This window comes from Rhinocladiella mackenziei, assembly GCF_000835555.1.
Source record: "Rhinocladiella mackenziei CBS 650.93 unplaced genomic scaffold supercont1.3, whole genome shotgun sequence".
NCBI classification, from domain to species: Eukaryota; Fungi; Ascomycota; class Eurotiomycetes; order Chaetothyriales; family Herpotrichiellaceae; genus Rhinocladiella; species Rhinocladiella mackenziei.
The window spans coordinates 825,598-850,781 of record NW_013550602.1 but is presented as its reverse complement, the minus strand read 5'-3'; the positions used below and the strand labels follow the sequence as shown (position 1 = coordinate 850,781).

Genomic DNA, 25,184 nt, shown 5'->3' with positions numbered 1-25,184 from the left:
GGGTAACGATTGGGCGTGAGAAAGCGGCGAGATTTTTTGGCGCGGCGGGACAGATTCATTATACTGTATTCAATTAGATGCTTTATTACTTGCTCACTTCCTATAATCCTCCCACGACGCATTGAAGAGATCTCTGTACATGACAATGTCTTCCGGCACATTGTTCTGTCCCATTCTCCCATGGACGGCTCTGGTGGATGTCTGCTCGGCGCTGAAACGTGACTGACGAGACATCAAATGTGACCCTCTCTTGCGTAAGAACTTCCGTGGTTGACGAGCGCTGAGGACAGCTTGATGTCGGTTCTTATATCTGACCTTGCCCTCCGGTTTCATATCCCACATCGCATCATACAACTGCCAATATCGAGAGAGTGTCGCTGTGTTCCTGGCTCTTATTCTGTTATGCCTTGGTCTCAAATGCCAATTCGGTCTGAACAGCCGCCGTAGATTAGCTATAAACGCCCAGCGAATAATGTGCTCCTTGACTTGGACTCCATGTCGGTCACGAAGTCTCTTGAGAACGCGGGTCCAACGAAGACACAGCTCCGGGGACACCGTGGCCATCCCTTTGTGAGCTCGGAAACACCACGCGATCAGAGCCTTCTGAAACTTGTCGTTGAAAAGAACATTCAAATCGGACAACTTCTCCGACAGTGGCTTTGTCAGATCTTGCTCATGCAATCCTTTGGGCCTGTACCATTCTGCGATCCAGTAGACCAGAGACTCAAACTCTCTCATCCGACCAAAGCTGCCCAAGGCTCGGAGTGGCCTTCGCCATAATTCCATCCCAAAGTATGTCCCGGATCCTAGAATATTTTGCAGCATGCCTATGAAAAAAGCAATTCGGTCCACATTTGTGGAATGGTGGAATTCGCCCGCTTTTGTGTATTTGATAATCTGCCGTATCACCCGCGGCAAAGCTGAAGAAATACTCCAACCACGCACTTGTGCATTTGTTGCCAGGGAGATAGCCCCATCCCAATCGCCAACGTCGAGCATGCATGTTATCAACATCTCTGAAGCTCGTTTCTGGGCTTCGGTATCAAACCGGCCATTGTTTATGATGGCAAGGGTTCGATTAATTTGTAGCCAGTCTTGTTTCCGGTAGTATTCTTTCAAAAGCTGTTTTTGCAGTTGCAGATTCTCAAACACCTCATGATGTAGATCGTTGTTCACAAGCGCCTGAACCATTTCCCATCGACCAACGTCACAAACATTCTTGAGGATTTGAACAAGCCTTGAAGAGCCCGTGTCAATCTCGAGCTCCTGAAGTTTTTGAAATCGGGCTTGCAAAGTCGCCAGATCGGGCGACGTCAATGTCATTTCACGAACGGCCAGCGGTCCCACTTCGATCAAGCCAATCATTCTCAAACTATTAACGGCAAAATCGAATGAGAATGCCCGAGTTGCAAATGCTCGTGCGACAAATTGGTCACTGAGCTTCCTGGGCGTAATACCCATGGTTTTACTTGCAACAATGTTCAGGGATTCGGCAGACATTCCAGCAAGTCTACTTTTCTCTTTTGACCACAAGCGACGAGCCTGACCCTCGAATGAAGCCCCGGCCAAGTCCAAAGGCATGAGGAAGCTGTTGAGGTTTTTGTCGTGGATCGCTAGATGGTGGATAAAAGGTTCCAATGCTTCAAAATAAGGTGGCAGGTCTCCTTTAGATACCAGGAAAGAATGCATCATAAATGCATCCGAAGATCGATCTTGTTTCCACAGAGCAGATGTGACCTCGGCGTATATGTGTGTTTTCGGTACCAGGTTGTAAATCTTCTGGAAGTCTCTCAAAGCATGGGGGTGTGTCGAGCGAGAGGCAGCATGGAATGTCCCGAGGAGGTCATCGCGACCTCGATAGTGGTTTTCAACCAGAATACCCGCGAAAAGAGGGGCATCCTGAGGAGAAGAGCCCTCTAATGATGCGCCAACAATTTCGGCGAAAAGACGAGGGCGCTCAAATATGGCGCGTTTGGACACATTGCAAAGCGACCAAAGGAATTGACGATCGTCAGATCCAGCAGACAGGAAAAGTTGCCAAAGAGTATTGACTGCGGGATCTTTGTCATCTAAGCGGATAGCGTTGCCGCGGTATGTGAGGCCGCGCCAGATGGCCTTGATACCTTCATGGCCATTTTGAAGAGCTTGAGCTCTGAGCAGCAGAAGCCAAAGGTCAATATTTTGACGTGCAGCCGGTTGGTCCACTAAGCGGGACCCAATGTCGAGACGATGGCCCACGTCTGCCTCGAAACATAGGCGTTCCTTACTTCGAATGCCGTACACGGATGCCTCTTCTAGCAGCGTGGCCCATTTGAAAGTATCGGAAGAGTGGCGGACGCTGGATTCATCCAAAGGCAAGTCGATCCTGGATCCACATGAGAGGTGATCTTTGGCATGTGTTGAAGTCGTAGATGAGTTTCGCCGGAAGCAGGAGCTCCATTGCCGCAACTGAGCCAATGAAGGCGTATTCTGAGGCTGGAAATGTGCAAACAAATGTTGATAAACCCATGGATTACGGGGTGGTATTCGAAGACATCGTGGTCTAATGCATGTCGCCACCTGTCCCAACGACACTCTCATATAGTAAGAACGACAATCGTCCCAGTCTCGGTTTCTTCGAGACGTCCTTTGTCGGCGCTCAAGAAGGCGGAGTGAGTCCGTGGGAGTTCTGCGGGTTACAAAAAAAATGCGAGAGAAGGAAGATCAGGAGATGATGATACCGGCAAGACCATTGATACCGACGAGTCACGTGTAGCCTTGGCACGAGCTCCCTGCTGAATCCCAACTTCATGACCCAGGAACATCAATTGCAGCTCATTGATGTCCACCTCTGAAGCTGCTTGACACTCACAGTCGATCATCCTGGGTCGAACAAATTCTAAGTCGACAAAATGGTCACCCCTACAGCTGCCCGTATGATGCAAGCTACCAGAGCTCGCATGTTCCGGCCATCTCCAGCTCAACTGCGAGGGTAAGTTGACCACTCGGCGTTACCTCATGGCAACATGCCTACCGACAGTCTGATCAATCATAATACTGTGCACTTTCTGACATTCTGCGTTCAAAGATTCGTCTATCGCGAAAACCGAGTTCCCTACTACCAACGCCTCTTCCAGAACCACGACGGAAAACGGCAATGGTGGAAGGTCAGTGAAGCTTTTCCTTTCCTCAAAGTGCTGTTTGTCTACAATTCATACAATCTGCAAGTATACCAAAACACGGCTGTGGCGCAAGAGGTGGATTTCTCATTCATCTAGAAGAGTCTGCCGAGTCTGATTTTCCGTTCTGCGTGCATGGGGAGAAACTCGAAATATCAGGACGTTTTCTTCTCGATAATGCACAGCATGCATCGACTCTATTGTACAAGAGACTGCGGCGTGATCAAGGCATCATAACGATCGACGCTCGTATAGCATCAATCTATCTCGGGCATTGTCCATTCTTACGATAGGCTTCCATCCTCAGTCGAAGACTCAGGTGATTGGATTCATACCTGGACTGTCGTATTCCAAGCAAACTGAAGCGGATCACTCTGAAAATCAGCAGATGATTTATTGCTGCATGGCCCGAGAAACCCCCCGCTTAGTCTTCAATGACATACGATGGGCTCCAAGCCGGGAGTGCAGGAAACCATACCCCAGATATTTGTTTTGCTTCCCTTTTGCGCACTGTCTGCGTCGGACCTGCTGACATTTCCTTTTCTAGACCCATCGAAGCCCGTACATCCTCTATCCCTACTACACAATGCTCTGGGGCAGCTTCACCTTTTCCGTGTATGGCATGTGTCGCATGATGTTCGGTCACAAGACACTCTGGTAGATTATACCGCCGGGATAAGGAAACGGAAACCGTCGAGTCGCACATGGGACCGTTGAGGGCCTGATTGAAAATATTGTACATATGCATGACTAGAACCAACCTGGTCTTCGTCCATACAAAGAAGTTGTCATTCCGTTGTCCTCGCAATTTTTCCAATTGGCTTCTTTCAATGACGTACATCTCAGCGCGCAGCTGGTGATGATGCTAACTTAGGAGGCTTGCATCGTCGGATGTTCGTTGACAAGTGCTTGGAGTATGCCAAGTGTCTCCAGTTTCGACCAATCACCGACAGCCTCGATTCATGTCCAGCTGCACAGCAAGCGTGATACGACGTCCTCATGACAGTTTCGAGATCGCAGACGGAACCGCAATTTACGATTTCTCGAATTCCTCAACGATACCAATGGCAACTATCCCGACGGGCACGTTGAATTTTAACTTAGGATAAACCTCCGACCAGACCAGGACTCCCATCCTCTCGTTGGGCCTTCTAGCCTCGTGATTGGAGCCCCTCTCGGAGATTGATGCCAATTAGTCACCAAGTCCAAGATGAAACTTGGATCGCTTACCAGCGAGCAAAGTTCGACCTTCTATCTTTGTTTACTACTCAGCCTCCTCGAGGCTCGTGCGCGGCCATGGGTTACAGCCCGGGTGCTCTCACCTCTCCGGTCATGTTGCTTCTCTCATCCATTGGGAGCCTTGATAGCCCAAATTACTTTTGACTTCTTCAAGCCTTCCATTCCAGAAAGGTTACCTTTGATTCTGGAGAACAAAGTTGCCCCATCACGAACGATGCGGACACACATATAAGTCTGTAAGCTTTTCCCTGGGGCTTACTTGCTGTCGCGTATCCCAATGCCAACTTGAACCCATCAAAATGTTTTCCTATCATTGCATATTTCCATCCTTGATTTCTTTGATTTCCCTGTCCCTATCACATCCTCTGACGCGTATCCAGAAGCGTGATATACCTGACTTCGTCCTTCAATATGGTACGGTACTAGCTTGCAACCAAAGGCTTGTTAACAAAATGCGAATGCTGACGTAATACCACCCGCTGGGTACATAGCACCGGTTGCATATCTCCATTCTCAAGAAGCCTATTTCCCAGCAGACATTGCATCTCAGCTCATGCACACGCACCCGAAAGATGGCTCTGGACACGTCGTTAACCCATCTGCCTCTCTGACGCTGTCTAACCTTGACAGCCTCAACGAGTTCGCCAACTCCGGCGCAGACGTCTACCTGACTTCGAATGAAGGCATACAAGCTTTGCCGTCTTGGTTCCAGGGGACTCGGCCTCAGTCTTCTGACGGCACCACACCCTCGACCGTCGCTAGTGTCATCATCACCGTCTCCAAACCAAATAATACTCTTGACGCCTTCTACTTCTACTTCTACGCCTACAACCAAGGCAACTGGGTTCTTGGCCTCGAGTCGCTTGAGTTCGGCGACCATGTCGGCGACTGGGAACACACGATGGTGCGCTTCGTCGACTCCGTCCCCCAAGCCGTCTGGTTCAGCCAGCACAGTTCGGGCCAGGCATTCACATACAACGCCGTGGAAAAGGCGTCCGATGGTGTTCGGCCAGTTGTCTATGTCGCTAACGGCAGTCACGCGAATTACGCCATTTCGGGCCCGCACGACCACACAATCCCCGGCTTCAATACGCCCGTTGGCCCCTTGACGGATCATACTGACAATGGCGTGTTCTGGGACCCGCTTCCAGGTGCATACATGTACGAGCTTGACGCTGAGAGTGGGAGTTTTACGTCGTATAACGGCGTGGATCCTACGGGATGGTTGCAGTTCAGCGGGCGCTGGGGTGACAATCAACTCCCAGACGATGCGGAGGGCCAGATCAATGTGTTTGGACAGAGGAAGTATGTAGCGGGTCCAACGGGGCCGAAAGATAAGGATCTTGCCAGGAATGATGTGTGCCCGGACGATGAGGATAACTGTTTAGTCATGCCGATTTTGGTCCCGAGGTCGTTGAAAACGAAAGAGGAGGAGTAATCGGTTCACTTATGTCGTTAGATTGCGCTTTGGAATCATTAATGTTCGAGGGGCTTGGCCGGGTCGGAAGCGGAAGGTTCTGGTAATGTTATGAACGGTGTAGTAGGAGTAAGAGTTGGGATTTCTTTGGATAGATATCAGGTGTTGATAGATGGATGGACGGATGCATGGCAATATAGCAGCATAGCAGCATGGATGTATTGATTGAGCGGATATACGGTGATGGAGGGAGGGTGCTTAGAGATCAATGGCAGCAAAATAATCACACCGAGGTCAAATCAGCTTACGATACCAACACCCTGAAACTCTCATTCTTCCATCGTCTTTAATAATGACATTAGTACTCCATTGAACAGGAACAGGAACTGGTTTCTAGCAGGAAAGTAGCACGAATACCCAATGAATTGTAAACTTTCTCCTGATTCATTACAAAGTATTTCTGCTTTTCTCGAAATAGAGCCCGGCGAGCTTGAGGGAAGAACTATGGTTGCTTTCACCTTCATTCGTCACCGGACTGTTGAAAGAGAGATAGGAGACAAGACACAAGAGAGATCCGCCCTGTTCCTTCATTGCCTGCGCCAAAGAGAGACAGCCGCCGCCGCCACCAAAGCCAAAAAAATCACTTAAAGCGAGATGAACGCTAGACGAGAAGGTAGAAAACCAGAGGAAAGGCCTCCTTGCAGTCATACCAGGTGAAACCGTGAGTAACGTCGTGAGACGAAACGAATGTTTGTTGATGCTCTTCTTGGAGTGAGTGGATGTCCTCGAATCAGGCGGAGGGAGACCAGCTACCCCTTGCCTATGGTTCGGTCCGATGCTGGGGGTATATATACGCAAATTGTGGTTTGTCATTCATCGTGGGGAAATGGGGTCATGAACTCGTGATTTCTGGTTCTTTTGCATTTGCTTTTTGTTTTTTTGGACTTGCGCTTGAAAGTAGGCATGCGCTGCGGTCCACAAATCAAAATTCGCATTCAGACTCGTTAACGACAGTGATGGTATGGTGCAGAGGAGAGAAAATGCATCGAGGAGGATGTGGTTTCGTGAGTCGACCTGGTGAGACTGAAGGAGGTAGTCAAGGATGGATGTTGCTGGCGTTTCGTCCGGTCTGGGCCAGCTAGCCGCTTTGGATGTCCACTCTTGCGAATGATAAAGGGAGGTGTCGAGCTCCAAGAATTGATGTCCAGACTTTTGGGGCCTCGCGGCCCATTCGAGTTCATGTCTTATCGAATTGAAAATCAAACTCCTTCGCCTTCGTTAGATTTCTGGCTTGTCGAAAGAGAAAGAACATTTTTCAAATGAAATTCGTTGTCGTTACCATTGGGCCTGTTTTAATTCTTGAATTGTCCTGACCCCAGGAATTGGAATTCCAGCCTTGAGGAGGTTTCGTCAGCTCGTGGCTTTCCTCACTGCTAGTATACGGTCGGGGGTGGTGCGGGCCCAGGCGATCGGAGTGGCCACCACCGGACCTATTGGATGAGCCTTTCTCCGGCAAGAAGTTCTTGAACAGTGGTTTCAAACATGGGATGCAGGCACAGACAATGCCCGTTCCGACTTCCACGACGGACCATTTCATCGTGGAGACGGATCCCATAGTCACGTCAAGGCTGTCGACGGCCTTGAGGACGCTGATTCGAAGAGCCGAAGCTACAGTGGCGAAGAGTCCAATGGCGAAGAGCAGTGACACGATGTATTTCTGCCTCGGGGGCAAATTCAGTCTCGAGAAAACCGGCAATGGCAATGTGCAGAGCAAGAAATCCGTGAAGATGGAGAATGCCGTGGTGAAATAGTAGAATCGAACAATTGGCAAGCAATCCCGGGGGAGTGTAAAGTCCCAAGCTCCTCGCACCGGGTGACATTGGAAAATTGTGACAAGGATGCTGCAAATCCAGACACTGACAATGGCAGCAGCGAGGGCGTACATGATTCTACGGAAGGTCGTGGTGGGAAAGACTCTGATGTAGGACACCACAATGGATATCTTGACAAGCATCAGAGCCGTCACGTACATGATTTGACAGGTCCATAACGTCTGTTTTGCTGTCAGATTGTCGTTTGTAGAAGGCTAGCCCTGGCACTTTTTTACCTGAATGACGTTCTTGGTGCGCTCAATGGTTTGCACATCTTGGGGCAGATCCCAGATATGCTTTCCCAAACCATATCGAATGCCTAATACTGGTCAGTCTGATGTAGGTGTGACGCTGTTGGTCCCTAGGACGTACCCACGATGGCCATCACAGAGAAGGCGGTGTCAAAAAGGCCAGCCGCCACCATAAGGTAATCATCAACAGTAACATGCTTGACAACAAATGCTCGAACAATTAGCCGCACGATAATGATGACCGAGGTCACTGCAATGAACACAATGTTCAATATGCGGATCTCCCCGACGGAAGAGTCATGAGGGAGGAGGTCCCCCTGAATTTGGCTCATGACTGGCGGGAGCTGAAGGGAAAGGATTTGCCTTGTCGACCCAGTAGTAAGCAAGTTCAACTGCTCTGGTATATCGCAACAGCGAGTAAAAATGGGCGAATTGTTGCTAAAGACCAGAATCGAAGGGGAATTATTGAGTACACACAGGCTGTGATATTGAAGTGTAAAACAACAAACATTGCATAGTCAAAGGTTAGGTGTTCCAAACAGGGCGAGAAGGAAAAGGACAACGCTATAAGACCGACGGCCTGCATGTCTCTCCTGCAAAAGTTGCGAGCGTTCCTAATGGCGCTCCAGACCACTCACCCATTGTGGCGAGGCGTGAGGCATAACGCGTTTCCTCGGGCAGTTGGGAGCAGAAAGTGTGTGCAGTCCTGCCTTTCTGAGGAGTTCAGCCAATGTCGAACCTGGTCATGATTCAGATTCGCTCAACGGCAAGCCCTTGTGGACGGGATATATTGACTAGACGGGCGTGATCGAGGACATGTGTGGTGTGAAGGCGCAAGGCAGATTGACCAAGGACAAGCGAGAAGCACTCGATATACCGATTAGCGCGTTGCCGTATCTTTGGCATTCTTTCCCAATGTGGCCCCTTGGCGTGGCCCCTGAACAGGCCAGGGGATGAAATATCTCGACTCGCAACGCTCATTGGCCGGTGGCCATTCTCCTAGTGTTGTAAAAATGCCCAAAAAAAATTCCAAAGAAAATGCGCGACCTGCCGACTCAATGCTGATCCCAGTTGACCGTGACCCTGAAAATCAAGAAGGTTCAACAACGTGGGATGGCAAGGAGGGAGACACACACACCCTTCCTCCCCCTCCTGTTCATGCAACACATCAGAAAAAAGGTCCGAGCGAGGTCCAATGGCTTTCCTAGTCCCAGAAGCAGGAGCTTCATCTGTGGAATCACCCGTTTGATAACGGTGACAGAGCTTCGAGATCTTTTTCTTGTGACGAGAAAAAATGGTGTGTCCACTGTTGAAGTTTTCCTCACCATCTCATGATATGCAGGGCATCACTTTTGACTTCTCTTTCGTTTCTTCAGGTAAATGGTCAGCAGCCACAATTAATGCAGGGTCAAAACGCGGATCAATGTTCAATCCCTTTCTGTAGCTTGTTGTGGGTGTGCTACCGTCCTAGAAATTCATCTTACCTGATGATTGAGAAGATCGAAGATCAATCTGTTGAGTCAGAAATGCCATGGCCCTGAAGGAGTGAAATTCACCCACCAGGCCAAGAACAACCGGTTTCGGACATCTTCGAAGCGAAGCCTGCACCCCGAAGTTGATTATGAAGGGGCAAGGTGGTGAAATTGGTAAATGCTTTTGGATCTTTCGCCCTCTCACGTGATGCAGCCTGATGCTTGACACCCTGAATATCCAGTGTTACACTACAAGACGTCGCCAATGGAGAGATGAGCATAACTAGATACTGCATTGGGCTCGATGAAGTGATGTCCTTCATCATGATTCTCGCCAGATGTATGAAGAGGCAGTAAGCAATGCACGCTGAAGGGTTCGTGTCTACAAGTTTGGGTAACAATCTGACAAGGATGAGCGCCATTTGGAGCAGAGAGACTGCTTAGCACCTGTTTCGTGAAACAGGCTGGTGACCATTAAGAAGAGAGAGAGTATCTGTTGCAATGAACTGAGGCTCCTATTCTATGCTGTGCCACATTTCTTCGGAGTCCGCATCTCATGTCCGAAAGTACGATTATAAGCCCGACGGCAGGTACCAATATTAATTGGGGATTGTTCATCCCCCCCGGGATCTCCCCTCCGGGCTCCTCCGGTACAAGTGGACAGGCAGCGTGATAGATCCAGACATAACGCCGGTAATTACAAGAGGTCATTCTCTCCTATAAGTCGGAGTGTTCCTCCCTATATAAATTTCCCATTAGGGCGATGGGTTGAAGGAGCGTTCTATCGTCATGGTGGTACATTTCATATAGTGTGGTGCCTGGCCCGTTATTATTATTAGCACCCAGCCTCAATCCTAGCATTTCACAGCCGCCTATCACGGCAATTCCACGTTCATCCATGGCCATGAATTGCTCCACTCCTCCAAGATTTCCTTCGCTCCGCCGTTTTGTTAGGCGACACTGGCAATAAGGGATTGAGGTAGGGTGATTGAGGTTGTTCACCGGCAGCTGATGGACTGCACATAGCTTCCTCAAATTGGTCATGTCTCTTCTCGGCCTCTCTTTGCCAGGGATCCTGAGGCTGGGCGACCGAAGCCGTCACTTGCATCTGTTGGGAAACTTCGCTCATTCGAGGTCTTGAAGTGGTCGATTGCAGGATCCAACCAAGTTTTGATTGCGGAAACCGACTCCAACGATTTATGGTGTGCGAGCAAGGAGAATCCGTAATTTGCTCCCCCAACACAAATGAAGAAGAGCGAACACGACGGGAAAAGTGGTAGACAATTGGACAGCCATCGCTTTCATCCTCAGCTATCGTTTAACTGGCGGCCTTAGTCTGAGTCTCCTTTGTGATCGTATAGGTCTGATAAAATCTTCGCCACTCCCGAGGGCTGCTGATGGAAATTTCTGCTATTTCCATCGATTCTTGTTTGAAGCGCGGGTAGAAGTTTCAAGAAATCCGTTCGGAATGGCGAATACGTAGCTTTTCTAGAATCACCAACTCGCTAGGCTCGACTGATTGATGTTTCCTTCCGCAGTAATGGTGAGCGCAAACGAACAAGATTTGGCAACCTAAGAAAGATTCTCTTCCTGGCACACACTGTGTACCATCTGCGACAGAGGTCACAATACTCAGTAGGTCTCTGGAATACGAGAGTGCCTCCTAGAGTGTTGTATGACTGTAGTCTTCCAGGAGCAGCGGCCTCTGTCCTGCGTTACATCCAATGACGTACTCATCGTCTGGGACTTTAGCACGTGAAAGCAATCATTTGTTCGCTCTGGGACAACGCTGACTAGGTGATGAATCCTAGAGTTCCGTTAGCATTCAATTCCAAGGATGTGAAGGCGGGAACATTCCGCAGGGCGAAAGTAAACATGCTCTCAAGTCGAGGTGAATTCTGGGCTTTTAAGACTAAATAGCATCGAACCAATCGTCTTTGCCCTGGTCCAACTCCTCTTGCTCTCTGTCAAGCACGTGGTATAGGACATCTAAGTATTCAATATACCTCTTGTCACCGTAGGCAGCAGCAATCTGGACCGACGAAACCGAGATCCCTCGGATTGATTCTGGCATATAGTCCACAGCAGGCGATGTTTTCACTCTCCAGTCGGCGCCGTTCTCCAGCAGATGGCGGATGATCGTATCTTTCCCAGAGGCTATCGCGAGATGTAATAGCGTCCAGCCACGGGAATCTGGGATTTCGATCCCCAGCTTCTTCTGAAACAAGGGAAAGAGAGCAAAGTAAACGTTCTCAACGCCATACCAAATTGCGTTATGCAATACGGTCCATTCGCTGTCTGGCTCCCGCTGAAAGGGATCGACGTGGAGCTTGATAAGCATCATAACATCTTCAAGGGTGCCATAAATGGCGCACCGGCTCAACAAGCTCCACCCTTCGACGTCAGTCAGGCCGTGATGGAGCCAGACAAACTCGTCAGTAGAGCAAAGCAATTGAAGGAACTCCTTTGCGCTCGGATGAGGCGACGTTGTAGACCACAAATAAAAGATAGGCGACCAGCCCCATAAGCTTAAATGGTGGAATGATGCACCGTATTGTATGAACAACCGAGCAATCTTCATTTGCCGATGTCTCAATGCCCATGACAAGGCTGACGTTTGTTTTTCTCCGAACGCGGAATTCGCATCAACGCCGTTTTCGAGGAGGAGCTTGCATACTTCAAAGTGACCGCCGTCAATGGCCAGTGACAAAGGCGTAACTCCTCCCTCACTGTAGTAAGTGGTGCCGGCAGGGTCCTCTTGCAAGGCTGTGCGCACAGACACAATATCCCCGCGCGAACAAGCTGTCATGAATGGTTGATCCAAAGGTACTTTGAATACCATTGACATAAGGATACGATTGATTTGGAGCTTCGCAAATCGATTATGAGCCCAAGTTCGAAGGGTTATTTCAAGTTTGATGCCAATCCAGTTTCTAATATTCACCTGGAGTGAGGCCACAGTCAAGGGATTGGGCCTGGCGTCGGTGTATGCGACCAACCATGCCCACTGAATAAATCGAAACAATACAGACTGCGCGACTTGAGATCTGCTGCGTGGTCCAATGGGTTGAGGTCCTGAGATATGAACAGGAAGGCATGGGTGTGAGTCCTCCAAAAGGCGCGGTGGTAACAAGGCATCTGGCTCTTGCCTAACGTGGTTTGATATGTGGCTGAAGCGAGGTTTGATAAGTTCCTTCATCATTTGAGCCGATTCTTGTGATTGTTTCCTATCATGGTCAGCATGGATGAATTCAGAGGAATCTAGGCTGACCAATGCAAAAGTTGAAGAATGACTCCAATCGAGACTTCTAATTGGGTCAACTCTTGCAGAAGTACTCTGGATCTCTCTCGACCCAGCCACACCCAGTGCACTTGCTTTCCGAACCCTGACCTTGGAGAAGAGGCGAGATCACGCTTGATATCTTTTAGCGAACGTGCGCATTGATCAAACATGATGACACAATTGTCTGGAAGATTCAGTCGGTCTTGTTGAGCCTCTACGAGGAGTTCGAACTCTACGGCCAGGAGCCCGATGTGAATCGCAAGCCTGTTGAACTCGGCAGGTGCATCTTTGAAGCGATGTCGCAGTTCCACTGCTAGCTGCAGGACTTCAATGATTGTGGCAATTGATGCAGCAGCGCCCAGGGCTTCCATACTTGATATTCGGATTCAATATTACTGCAGGTAGTTGGCTTCGACGGTTTGATGTTGCTGGTCAGCGAAGGAGAAGGGACGGTCAATCCCCCCAAGATGCCTCGTCCATAGCCCAAAAAAAAAGGAAAGAAAAACAATTGGGCCAGAACCAGCCACGTATTGCATGAAGAGTTAGCCATAACTGGTTAACAACCTAGAGGCAACAAAGAGCAAGGCAGCCAGGGCAGCCACAGATGACACTGGCCCCGTTTGACCGAATCCCGTATTTCTACGCACTGCCTCACGCATCCTCTTCTTTCATCGTAACAACCGTCCACTCCACGATTTTGGGACCCAGTTTTGCCTTTAAGAGCGGCGATCACCCCTCTTGAAGTGACATCTCAACTCTTTCAACATACCTGTTGCACCGAAGGCTATTTTGAAGACAAACAAGAAAGGCGGTGGACCATTGATATGACTTGAAGCCCCAACAAGTAAATTTCAACCACATAGACACTCTTTGATGCGATAGTCCTTTCTGACGATTCAGCGGTGACAAGCTTAGGGACTTATACGATCCAATGTTCCAGAATCCTAGAACTGCACGGCATACAAGGAAGGACATGACGCTGAGGGGCCCTCTTCCTCGTCCTCCTCCTCGTCCTATTCCTGGCCCTGGTGGCGGCATCGACGGCGGTGGCAACCCAGGCCCGTGGCACTAAGACATTTTGGATAAGACCGGGTGGGGTCTGCAGGAGGAGAACGACTCAGGGCAGCGACGCTGTCATACAGCAATGAACATTGAGGTTACAGACAGAACAAGAACTTTCGCGCAGAACCAGTTTCCCGACCTCAATTGTGACATAGCAAGCCCTTGAACGCATTGGGCCCTGTGTTATGCTCCTTGTCTTCATCTAGGCCTCTGGGGCCTTTCGCCTATCTCGTCTAGAGTTTTTAATTCACTTGAGTGCAGTGGTGGTGAAAATACTTATTCGGCTGCGTGGGTGGGAAGATGGATCTCGTGAGTCCGTAACTACCGTAGCTGGTCGAAGGCTTTCGCAGACACTCATATCTGCATGACCAGGACTGTCCTGATGGATATGAGGGGGTACATATTGAAGAACGCACGATTAGGCTGGAGGCCGATATGCTGTCACAACGCCGGTTCCAAAACAACGCAGTCCCATACATAGCCGTCACCTTTACCACAACTCAACCAATGAAAAACTTCTGCCGTCTTGCACCACGTGACGCAATCAGCTCCCTCTTGTTCAGTCGGTTTTACTCCTCAAGCACGGAATGATTGGTAGAGAGCTTCGAACAGCAAAGAGTTGTCTAAGCACCAATTGAACGCAGTTGTGGAGCGTTGTCCGCAGAAATGGCAAGGTACTTCATATCCCTAATAAAATGGGGGTTCCTCCAGGTACCTTCCCATCCACTTTGCGTCCTTGCATAGTTGAGCACTTTTTTGCGCTCGGCCTTTTGCACCCAGTTTTAGTGTTATTGCGTGTCAGGGTGTCTCTCTCGTCTATGTAGCCTTTTTATCGCCCCATGTAGACAGCCCTCTCCTGCCTTCTGACTTCCTTGTCGTCTCTGGCACCTCCTGCGCTCGCACAGCTAGGTTCAATTGGTGCTTAGACGATTGTTCGAAACTCTCTGCCAAGATTCTCAACCACTTGAAGTAGGCACAGGCCTCCTGCTCGGAGAACCTTCCTTAGACAGCGCCCTAAATAATATGGAGATGTGTCGTGGGTGGCATCCTCACTCTCTGCCACTGCAAAAGCACCTTTCTCACATTCAAACTTGCGCCCAGTTAACTCGATACGATCAGTTTTCACCGAGACTATAACACTTTCGGAGTTGCGGAGTCGTGCGTAGCGCGTGCCTTGACTCTCCGTCACACACAGACCTTCCTCCTACCCTGAAATTCTGGAACATCTCATCCACAACTTTCAGATTCTCCCTACGACCTCTGTTTAGTATGGATTCTTCCAAAGATCTATCCTTTCCTCCGGCAAGCGAAGTACCTCTTCATCGCATTGCGCCTCTCGCTCCTACACAAGAACTCGCGTATCGCAAGAAATGCATTCAACTAAAACGACGGCTCGCCGAAATCGAGGCCAACAACGACGCGACCCGCAAAAGGATAATCCAAGAGACTGAACACGTCCAGAAAATGCGAATCCTACGCGCCATCCTTCTGAACCACCTCAATGAGATCATGAGTGCTCCAGCTAAGAAATTGACGCCAGAGCAACTTGAGAAGATCGGTGTACTGGCCAACGGGAGCGGCAACGTGGCTGAGTTAGCTGGCAGCGGCATATCCAAGGACCTAATACCGACAAGACCTCAAGGAGAAGGTCTGCTGGACGACAGCTCCGAAGAAAGTGAAGAGGACGAACCTGAAGTGAGGAGATCCCCTTGATCACGGTCTTGTGATGCTTTTGGGCTTACCGAAACAGCCTCTAGAGCGACCAGAACGAAGAAGAAGGGCGAACAACACCTACCGCGAAACGATCATGAACACCAACACCCCCAGCGAATCTCTGTCAACCATGTATCAACAGACTGCTCTTCCAAATCTGGCCCCTGCAACTTCATTCTCAGTTGCACCCCACGACCCTGCGATGCTGACGTCTTCTTTCCGTGTCTCCTCTACCACCCCACAAGCTGTCGGATCCCAAGGCGCTCAGCATCAACATGGAGGAGACTCACGCTATGCACAATCTTCCCCCATTGCGGTTAATCAGCACTTGGGCATGCCATATCAGGGACCCAATCAAACCCGAGCAACTAGTATCTCCTCCAACAATGTTGATGCTAATGGCCTCGGACGTTCTCCAGCCGTAAACATGAGGCCGGAACGACCGGAACCTCCTTATGTTCAATTCACGATGCATATGAGACCCCAACTCGAAGCAGATAACTACCCTCCTGAGCAAATCCCCGGCCGCATTCAGTCAGAGTGGGACGGATTGAGTGCCGAAAATAGAAAACTGTGGGACGACAGATATCAGGATCAAATGCGAGAATACACAGCGGCAATGGATGCTTACAAGAGAGCCACGAGGCGTGAAGGATCAGGCGGTGGTTTTGCATCCATCAACTCATAGGAAGAGTTAATCTGGAATAGCGCCCAACCTGTATTTCTACAGACTCCAACATCAACGCATTATCGGCATCTCCCTGCTACTATGTTCTATGGCCCTCTCAGGGATCGGACCGCTTCACAATGAACATCTTGCGGCCCATAACAACCTCCGGAAGAGGGACCGAAGAAACTGGAAAGGAGGTATGTCCGCAACAAGCGAAAACCGTTAACTCCAGCCGATTATTTCAAAACTTGACTGCGTCTAAATGCCCAGAAGACTCTCGGCTAGTTAGCGACACATCTTTGAAACGGATACACAAGCCGCAAGGCGGTTGGGTTTGTTTGCCGTCCAGGCAATTCAGACCCAGCTATGCCACCGGGAGAAGTGCTTTTCAGCCTGTGCGCTCGTTAAAGTGTCGGGTGTTTGCCAGTCTTCAGACTTGTCATCATCAAACGCGGCCTCTTCCCGCAACTCGAGATCATTCATGCAGACAAAAAAGAGCTAAGAACATGATGTAAATCAAGATATAGTTTCAAATCAACAAAGGCATACGTAATCCTCGATTTGATTTCGTGAATTGTCATTGTTTCTTTTTATGGTCTATCGAGGCAATTTTCGTCTCACTAGAGCACTAGTGCTCTCGAAGCTACCTAGTCCTTTCATCAGAGTACTTAATTCAGCTTTTCACAGATCCGGAAATGGAAGGGAAGAAGATGGCCCGCTCAAACGAGCATCTGTGGAGCTGGAGTTCTCTTTTGATCTGAGGTGAAACGAAATGCCCTTTCGAAACGTCCTCTCACCACCACCCCACCGAACCACCTCGGCATTCATTTGTCCTTCCTATGTACCGTATAGCCAACTAGATGCCTGGATGCTTTCGTACATGCCTCCCCCCGAATCGTAGTCTTTGTCGACGTCCCACATCCCCTCAAGACATCGTGGGTATCTACCTACAAGAGTATGTTCGATTGGTGTGAGCTGACTTTTCCTTTTACATCCCTCTTCGTGTTTGATGATGGTAATGCACCAGCCGTCAGCCTGGGTTAAAGTTTGTCCTTGTGTCCTGGGTGTTAATCTTCGTCCCAGTTGGGATTCGGCCCGGGAGGCTTGGGTCCCCCAGCTTGCCGGGCAACGATGATCTGGTCGACGCTCAGCACAGTTCTGGCCGCCTCCGTCGCGAGACGAATGGCCCAACTCTTCGCTACCATGAGATCGAGGATTTGCTCTTCCACGGCATCCAGGACACCTGTCGAGTCGGATGCTTCTAAGTCCACGCCAGTCGTCCAGTACGGCTCTTCAGACTCGGAGGTATTGGAAGTTCTTTCATCTTCGTCGGAAGCATCGTCATCACTTTCTTCCTCCTCAGGCGCTTGCCGACGCTTGACTTCGCTCGTGTTCAAACGTCGTTGATGCGCCGTGTACAGTCGAGCGAGAACCTCTGTGGCGTCGAGACCTGCACTTTCCGCAAGCGTGCGAGGGATCACCTCGAATGCTTCTGCGTACTTCCTAATCGCGTATTGTGGGAGGCCTGGCGTCTTGTCTGCATAGTGACTGATGCGTTCGACGAGCTGCATTTCTGTAGCACCGGCGCCAGGGACAAGTCGCGCGTCTCTTGTTACTGCTTTAATGACGTTGACGCCGTCATCGATCGCGCGCTCCATGTCGTCAAGGTGATTTTGTGTGGCGCCTCGGAGGACGATTGTCGCTGTACGTGTCACGGCCGTGTCTGAGTCTTGACGGAAGACCGTGACTCTGTCGCCGCCAATTTCGATCGTTTCAACGACGTCAATGCTACCCATTTCATCGGGCATGGGAGCACCAAGGCGAGCGAGCGGTGTAGCATTGCAGACACGGCAAAGTCTGCGCAGTTCGAATTTGGACAGAATTTTAATGACCAGCATTCCCATTCGGTTGAGATAGTGAAGTGCCAGTTCGCCAACTGTTGAGCCGGCGACGACCACTCTAATGCCACTGTCGTATAGTTCCTGAATTGCTGCCTCCAGTTGAGCTTCTTCGCCCTTGGAAAATTCCATCATCTCTTTTGCATTTTTCAGGAGCACTGTGCCTTTTGTTTCGGTCTGAGAGATGTCGATGGGACACGAGAAGACCCCCACTTTGGCCTTTTTGGCGCGTTTGACAGCTCCGTCGGGTTCGCGGCCAAAAACCATGCCCTTCACAACTTTTGACGAAGACAAGTCTCCTCCCATTATCTTGACCACTCGGATATTGTCCACGTTGAAATTGGCAGGAATTTTGGGTAGCACAGCTAAAACAGCCTGTGCGATCAATTGTGATAGAATGTCCTCGGAACCAGATTGCTTTGATGCAACCACAGTGCGGAGGGCTTTGCTTAATTCCTCCGGCGAACGAAGGTCGGACACGCTGTCGACTTCGAGTTCTACTGGAGTTAGCACTTTTCCTCGTGATATCGAGATCATGGTACATACCCTCCAAGGAATTCAATGCGTATGCCTGTGCCTTCTCGTAGCCGGACACAATGTCGCTGGTTTTTAGACCCATTCGTATTAATTCTTCGGCCTTCCTAAGTAGCTCCCCGGCCAGAATTGTGACCATGTTTGTGCCATCGCCCATTTCCGCCTCTTGTTGTTGGCTTGCCATGACTAGTAATTTTGCTGCTGGGTGTACGACTTCGAGTTCACGGAGGATTGTGGCCGCATCCGAAGTCAGGATCATCTTCGCCAGATGGTTGATGACGATTTTGTTTCGTCCATAAGGACCCAGCGAGGTCTGAACGGTCTGTGCGATCGTCCTGCACGCGTCAATCTGTAAATATTAGAGATACATACTGAAGAATTTAAAAGACGACCCTACATTTCGAATTACGGCACCGTCCTCTGCATCATAACTGTTGTAGCCAGGCTTGAAAAGCCCCGCCTGTGAAGCCTGAGGTATAGATAAGGACATTGCAGCTGAGTGAGAGCCAAAGAATATTGTGAGAGCGAGTAGGAAGGTTGTCGAGTTTACTGAAATGCGGGCAGAAATTATCTGTCGACGCCTTGACGCAAGGCTGCGCCGCCAACTTTTTCCAGACGAAAGATGTTGCCGCCCTAATCCTCAGCCTCCGCCTTGAACCACGTGCTGGTTGGTGCAGGCATATGGTTCTAACAAATAAAGTAGAACGACCACTACGGCCGCTACTTCATTCGAAATAGAAACTATCAATCGCAACAATGGCAACCGAAGAATCCTCATGAAAACCGAACATGGGCCTTCGTGACAATGCCCTTGCCTGTTCACGTTAAAAAAAGGATCACATCCTACAACCATGCCTGGCGATGATAGCGATAATTCAGATCTTGAACTTATTTCTGTGGAGAACGCTGCCGACATCTCTTCGAGGTATGCTCTGGACATCCGTTTGGTTAATTATAACTTAGCATTGAATTCTCAGGTCTATGAAACCGTCTCGATCAATAGGTCCTGGTAACTTGACCCCTGGGTCATCGAACAACCCAGCCTCTGCTATATCGTCCGCACTCTCACATCCCGATGGAGACGGAAGAGGGAACGTTGCCACCAATGAAGAGTCAGAATACCACAATGTCCAGCACCAAGATCAAAAGGAAGACGGTTCGCCGGATTGGTACGTTGAGGGACCTGGCAGACGTGTTGGATATGACGATTTAACCGCCATCGATTGGATTTACGAGTACACGAAAGAGCGACAGCGATTAAGAAAGCTACTAGCCATCAACCAAGGATTCGTTGGCAACCTAAGGCAATTGTTCGATGCAAGCCACGTTTGGTTCGTCCTCGTCGCCAGTGGTATATCTATTGGCTGCGTCGCTGCCTTGATCAACATTGCCTCAGATTGGCTCGGAGATATCAAGACGGGTTATTGCAAGAAAGGTGTGGGTGGTGGCCAGTTTTACTTGAACAAACAATTCTGCTGTTGGGGTCATGATAAGCTCGCTCAGTGTCAAGATTGGACCCCTTGGCCGTCGGCGCTCGGGATTGGGTCTGCTGGAGGCCAGTATGTGATCGGATATATTTTCTTCGTCATTTTTTCGGTACGCCTGAGCTGCTCCGTGGCCATTTGATGCGGCTGACGTGTGGAATATAGATTCTCTTTGCAGTTTCAGCGGCCATACTCGTCAAGCATTACTCTATATATGCCCGACACAGCGGAATCCCTGAGATCAAGACTGTTCTCGGAGGCTTCGTTATCAGAAGATTTCTAGGAGCCTGGACGTTGGTCACAAAGTCTCTGGGATTGGTAGGGTTTGAGCAATCCCCATGTCCGAAAATAGACTAACTTTGTCAGTGTCTCGCTGTCTCATCGGGACTGTGGCTTGGTAAAGAAGGCCCTTTTGTCCATCTCGCATGCTGCTGCGCGAACATTATCATGAAGCCATTCGAATCCTTGAGTCAAAATGAAGCCCGAAAACGCGAGGTGTTGTCTGCAGCCGCTGCTTCAGGTATATCTGTTGCGTTCGGCTCACCGATTGGTGGAGTCTTGTTCTCGCTTGAGCAACTATCCTACTATTTTCCAGACAAGACTATGTGGCAGTCGTTCGTCTGTGCCATGGTGGCCGCGGTCACCCTCCAAGCCATGAATCCATTTCATACGGGAAAAATTGTTCTCTATCAGGTCACTTACACGACGGGGTGGTACAGTTTTGAACTGCTGCCATTTATTCTGCTTGGTATTATCGGCGGGGTGTATGGCGGCATGTTTATCAAGCTGAACATGCTAGTTGCACGCCTCCGGAAGTCTCAGATCTATCCGTTTCGAGACAGGCCGCTCCTGGAAGTATTGGTCGTTTCTGCGATCTCAGCCGTCATCAACTATCCGAACACCTTCATGCGAGCTCAACTTTCTGAACTGGTCTATTATCTCTTTGCGGAATGTGCAACGATAGGCAACAACGATATTTTCGGTCTCTGCAAGGCCACCGTCGCTGGATCTTTGTCGATGGCATGGCTATTGGTCGCAGCTTCCATACTCGGGTTTCTGCTTGCGAGCATCACATTCGGTCTGCAAATCCCGGCCGGGATCATACTGCCCTCCCTTGCCATCGGAGCATTGTATGGCCGAACTCTGGGAGTTCTGGTGGAGCTAGTACACAAGCACTTCTCGACTTCCTTGCTCTTCGCAGCGTGCGAGCCTGATGTTCCTTGTGTTATTCCCGGGACATATGCTATCGTTGGAGCTGCGTCGGCGTTGGCAGGTGTGACGAGAATGACGGTCTCCATCGTGGTGATTATGTTTGAGTTGACAGGGGCTCTCACCTATGTTTTGCCAATTATGATCGTTGTCATGCTTGCGAAGTGGATCGGTGACGCTTTCTCCACTCGAGGCATCTATGAGTCCTGGATTCAATTCAACGAGTATCCGTATCTTGAAAACAAGGAAGATGCCAACATGCCACAAGTTTTGGTCTCCAGCATCATGACGAGGGTAGAGGAAATGAAGTGCCTGGACGCCAACCGACCTTATCCCATTGAGACTTTACAACAGGTCCTTCGAACGACATCTTATCGTGGTTTTCCCGTGGTGGCTTTTAAGAAGGCAAATACCGACCTCGTTGCTGATATCCCCCCAAGTCGGCGCTCGCAGCGAGACAACACTTTCCTAGGCTACATCTCCAGGGTTGAACTTTCGTTCGCGCTTGAACGAGTAATTAATTCTAGTACCAGTCCGTCTAGACCGGCCTCCGGACCGATCGACTCACAAGCGCCATGTTATTTCACTTATCATCCAGACATAGCTTCGGGTTGCGGGATAGACTTACGGCCTTGGATGGATCAGACGCCAATCACTTTGAATGTGAACAGTTCACTTCAACTGGCGGTGCATATGTTCCAGAAACTCGGGCTTCGATATCTTCTTTTTGTTGAACGAGGAGCTCTTCGAGGGATGCTTACGAAAAAGGATGTATGGTGGATTCTGTCCGCATCAGAAGATAGCCAAAAGCCTGGTGGATTCATTGCCGGAGCTGGAGTCTCGCCGGATGCTGGTCCAGAAGACGACGGCCCTGACGAGGCCAGGGGACTACTTCGGCAGGACTCAGGAGAGCCAAACCAGCATAGGGGACCGGATTAATGTGTCTGTACTGAAACACTCATATCGCTTCTGCATTTCTTTATCGCCTCGAGTTTTGCGGAGCGTCACAAAATGATCTGCCGACAATAAGACACTAGTCTACGAAAAAACACAAACGTGCCGCCAATATCCTTGACTGAGCACGGTATTCCCACGTGGAAGCATAACCATCTCAGGAAGGAAGGTCACGCAATCGCCATGCGAAGAAAGAGTTAAGTTGAATTTTTGTTCCTGCACAATTTCCCCCAGAAGCCCCAAGCGAACACTTGGAGATCCATCAAAGTGGAATGGAGTCGGGGAGCAGTTCGCTGCGCCGCCGATCATCACTTGTTGGAGCCTGGAACGTTGGCTACGAGAACGAATAAGGCATGGCCTCTAGTTAAGGTCTAGAGACTGCCGGAGACTGCCCCCGATGGCCAAGTTGGTGAAAGACTTGCGCAATTGCTGATATCCAGCTGAAGGCCGGGGGTCCATTGGAGCCTTGTGTTTGGCTTTTTCAGGCTGGCCACGAGAGAAACGAAACATCGGGACCATTTCAGTTTAATTATGCAGGTCAAAAAAGGCCAAGGCTGGCCAGTCGGTTGCCCATGATGATGGGACAAGCCAGCGACTTACCCCCCCCCCGGCGTTCGTAGCAAAAGGGTGATTAATGTCGTGGAGAGACGATCCGTCTCGTCTCTTCCCATGTCAATGACGACCTTCTGGCCATAAACGAGGGATAGCTGAAACACCTGTCGTGGCCTCCAGATTGCGCCGTTGTACACGATGCTGGCATCTTCAAATAAGAGCGCTTCCGGGGCGCTTCCGGGGTAACACACCCAGGATCTTCCGTCCGCTCTTGCTGCCCGACTGCAGAGGGTGGATCATTTATTCATATCCTCCGCTCAGTGCGAGAAACCTGGTTAATTAGCACCTGCAGGACTTAGAGAAGTCCAATCCAAACAATGAGTCGGAAGTGTTTCAAACAGCTAGCAGACAGGGCAATGCATTAGCCACAATGCTCCGGTTGAAAGGCCACAGTAGTTGGCTGGACGGGGGCAAATAACAGAAGCTTGTGGACGTTCTTGAAATGGACCAAACTCGGCTCGAATGCTGCCATAGTGACCACATTTAGGCTGAGGGACCTCAATTCAGCAACCGGACGAAGGACTTGGGCCTGAACAATAAAGTTCACAGTTTCGAGCCATCCATTTATCTTGTGATATTTTAGCCGTCGCGGATGCAGGAGCGCAACAATCCGGATATTCTTCAAATTTTCTTGCCTCGGGCAGCCGTTAAAGGCAGAGGAGGCCATAATTCAGAGGGATTTCCTCCGGCTTGGCCAAGACTAATTCCCATCCTGGAGTCATTATTCATGGAAGATTGTCGATGCCATAGGACGGAGCAGTTTCTCGGGGTTAAAGTGTTCCCAATATCACGAAACAGTTCTGAAGTTAGCACACAAAAATGGACATCTAGGTCTGTGCCTTGCAATAGCCTCCTCTCAGATGATGACAATGGCCGTCAAAGGGATCCAAACAGCTAAATCCATCCACTCAACATCCTGAATTTTCCGCACAGTCGCGCGCCGCTGCAGCGTAAAGTTACAATTTCCTTGGGACCAGCTAGTTACATCTCCGAACTCTATGGCAGCTAGCTACGGGAAGAAGACCCAGCTCTTTTAAGCCAGTTGAATTGGCATTTGGCTCCATCTTCGGGCGTCGATCTCTGCAATTTGACGTACAATTATTTGACCTTTGCGACGCCCACTTCCCTACGTGGGTGAGGTTACGTCCGTCAAGGAAAACTCCCATCGAAATCCTGAGAATCAAGCACGTATTACATCGGTGCTACCATGTGACCCTCTCCATTGGTGTATTTTGGTCAACTTCAGGAAAAGAAATGTTAGTGCCAATATTTTTTTTTCCCTCCCCCTTCCCAAGAAGAAATGGGGGCTAAGACGATGTTTTTCTTCTGCAGGATAGCCACGAGGAGTCCAGGACCCTGACGCTTAGCTCTCTTCCTATCAAGGTCCACCTTGCTGTACGCGGACAGTCATTGCGCCAATGAAGCTACGCAAGGCTGCTGATGGGTCAAAGTATGGGTCTCGTCCTGGAGAATTAAAATGCCTTCAGCCGAGAACCATGATCATCTATGACCAAAAAGGCCACTTTGCGGGTTCGATAATTTTTGCCGTGCCTGTCACCTCAGTTTCTCCAAATCGATCGATAAAATGCTCGATCGAAGGAAGATTGGGCCCCTATTTTTCAATAGTTATATATCGGGTATGCAAACCCATGGCAACACTGGCCGCAGATTCTTAATTTGGTGAATACCACTACTGCTACGCGCTTCGCTTCTAGACTCTGCCCAGACAGGAAACCCCCGTAGATTCTGAAACGAACTGCTTCGGGACCCTGAGGACCTCCAGAGTCAAAGTCCGCTCTCTGGTCTTCGATGTGTCAGATTACAGATGAACAACCACGCTAGCTGCCTCGAATAAAAGAGGAATAAGGGAACGAAAGGAGAGCCTATCCGAGGCACTCGACCAAGCAAATTCGTTAGAGCTAAGGAAGGAGGTCGAATGCGCAGCCAGCAACAGGAGGAGCCCTAGAATTCGCTAACAGCGGGATGGAAACGCCATCTCAAGCTTCCCGATCCCACGGCACAGACAAGCGACAGGTGACAGATGGCAGGTGACAAGCTGTGCGGTAATGCGGCGTGGGATCCTTTGCGGGCGTGACGGTGGCGGAACCTTGGGAGAGGGTTCGATCAACGACGGCCGAGGCCGGAGCACTGATGCGGCTTTTGGAGGAGTTGTTGCGAGTTTCTGATGCCAGAATCTGAGGATCCATGTCATGATGCCCATGGTGAAATAACGAAGGCCATTCCCCGTACCTTGCTACGAAGAACGATTCTTTCACAATGATGGCCAGGGCCCATCCCAAGTATTCGCACTTGAGCTAAGGACAGTCGCTTTGCAAGAGAATCGGTACCTGAGCCAC

At 49.8% G+C, this 25,184-nt stretch overlaps 8 protein-coding genes across 8 annotated transcripts; 4 read left to right on the top strand and 4 right to left on the bottom strand.

Moving 5' to 3' along the window:
- Window positions 1-93: 93 nt before the first annotated feature.
- Window positions 94-2,580, bottom strand: Z518_03854 (uncharacterized protein; the record flags this gene model as incomplete). Its single annotated transcript, XM_013417563.1, has 1 exon — window positions 94-2,580. The coding sequence occupies one exon, from the start codon at window positions 2,578-2,580 to the stop codon at window positions 94-96; it is 2,487 nt and encodes an 828-aa protein (XP_013273017.1).
- A 311-nt stretch (window positions 2,581-2,891) lies between these two features.
- Z518_03853 (uncharacterized protein) lies at window positions 2,892-3,257 on the top strand (the record flags this gene model as incomplete). Its single annotated transcript, XM_013417562.1, has 2 exons — window positions 2,892-2,971; window positions 3,068-3,257. 2 exons carry the CDS (start codon window positions 2,892-2,894, stop codon window positions 3,255-3,257), a joined length of 270 nt encoding a protein of 89 aa, XP_013273016.1.
- Window positions 3,258-4,950: 1,693 nt separating this feature from the next.
- Z518_03852 (uncharacterized protein) lies at window positions 4,951-5,835 on the top strand (the record flags this gene model as incomplete). Its single annotated transcript, XM_013417561.1, has 1 exon — window positions 4,951-5,835. The coding sequence occupies one exon, from the start codon at window positions 4,951-4,953 to the stop codon at window positions 5,833-5,835; it is 885 nt and encodes a 294-aa protein (XP_013273015.1).
- Window positions 5,836-7,129: 1,294 nt separating this feature from the next.
- On the bottom strand, window positions 7,130-8,268 carry Z518_03851 (uncharacterized protein; the record flags this gene model as incomplete). Its single annotated transcript, XM_013417560.1, has 3 exons — window positions 7,130-7,867; window positions 7,922-8,004; window positions 8,058-8,268. The coding sequence occupies 3 exons, from the start codon at window positions 8,266-8,268 to the stop codon at window positions 7,130-7,132; spliced, it is 1,032 nt and encodes a 343-aa protein (XP_013273014.1).
- A 3,052-nt stretch (window positions 8,269-11,320) lies between these two features.
- Z518_03850 (uncharacterized protein) lies at window positions 11,321-13,062 on the bottom strand (the record flags this gene model as incomplete). Its single annotated transcript, XM_013417559.1, has 2 exons — window positions 11,321-12,635; window positions 12,680-13,062. The coding sequence occupies 2 exons, from the start codon at window positions 13,060-13,062 to the stop codon at window positions 11,321-11,323; spliced, it is 1,698 nt and encodes a 565-aa protein (XP_013273013.1).
- Window positions 13,063-15,022: 1,960 nt separating this feature from the next.
- On the top strand, window positions 15,023-16,154 carry Z518_03849 (uncharacterized protein; the record flags this gene model as incomplete). The annotated part of the gene is made up of 2 exons (XM_013417558.1): window positions 15,023-15,448; window positions 15,504-16,154. The coding sequence occupies 2 exons, from the start codon at window positions 15,023-15,025 to the stop codon at window positions 16,152-16,154; spliced, it is 1,077 nt and encodes a 358-aa protein (XP_013273012.1).
- Window positions 16,155-17,203: 1,049 nt separating this feature from the next.
- On the bottom strand, window positions 17,204-19,058 carry Z518_03848 (T-complex protein 1, theta subunit; the record flags this gene model as incomplete). Its single annotated transcript, XM_013417557.1, has 3 exons — window positions 17,204-18,531; window positions 18,581-18,917; window positions 18,966-19,058. The coding sequence occupies 3 exons, from the start codon at window positions 19,056-19,058 to the stop codon at window positions 17,204-17,206; spliced, it is 1,758 nt and encodes a 585-aa protein (XP_013273011.1).
- Window positions 19,059-19,419: 361 nt separating this feature from the next.
- Z518_03847 (uncharacterized protein) lies at window positions 19,420-22,200 on the top strand (the record flags this gene model as incomplete). Its single annotated transcript, XM_013417556.1, has 4 exons — window positions 19,420-19,493; window positions 19,546-20,164; window positions 20,218-20,370; window positions 20,419-22,200. The coding sequence occupies 4 exons, from the start codon at window positions 19,420-19,422 to the stop codon at window positions 22,198-22,200; spliced, it is 2,628 nt and encodes an 875-aa protein (XP_013273010.1).
- Between the last annotated feature and the right edge of the window lie 2,984 nt (window positions 22,201-25,184).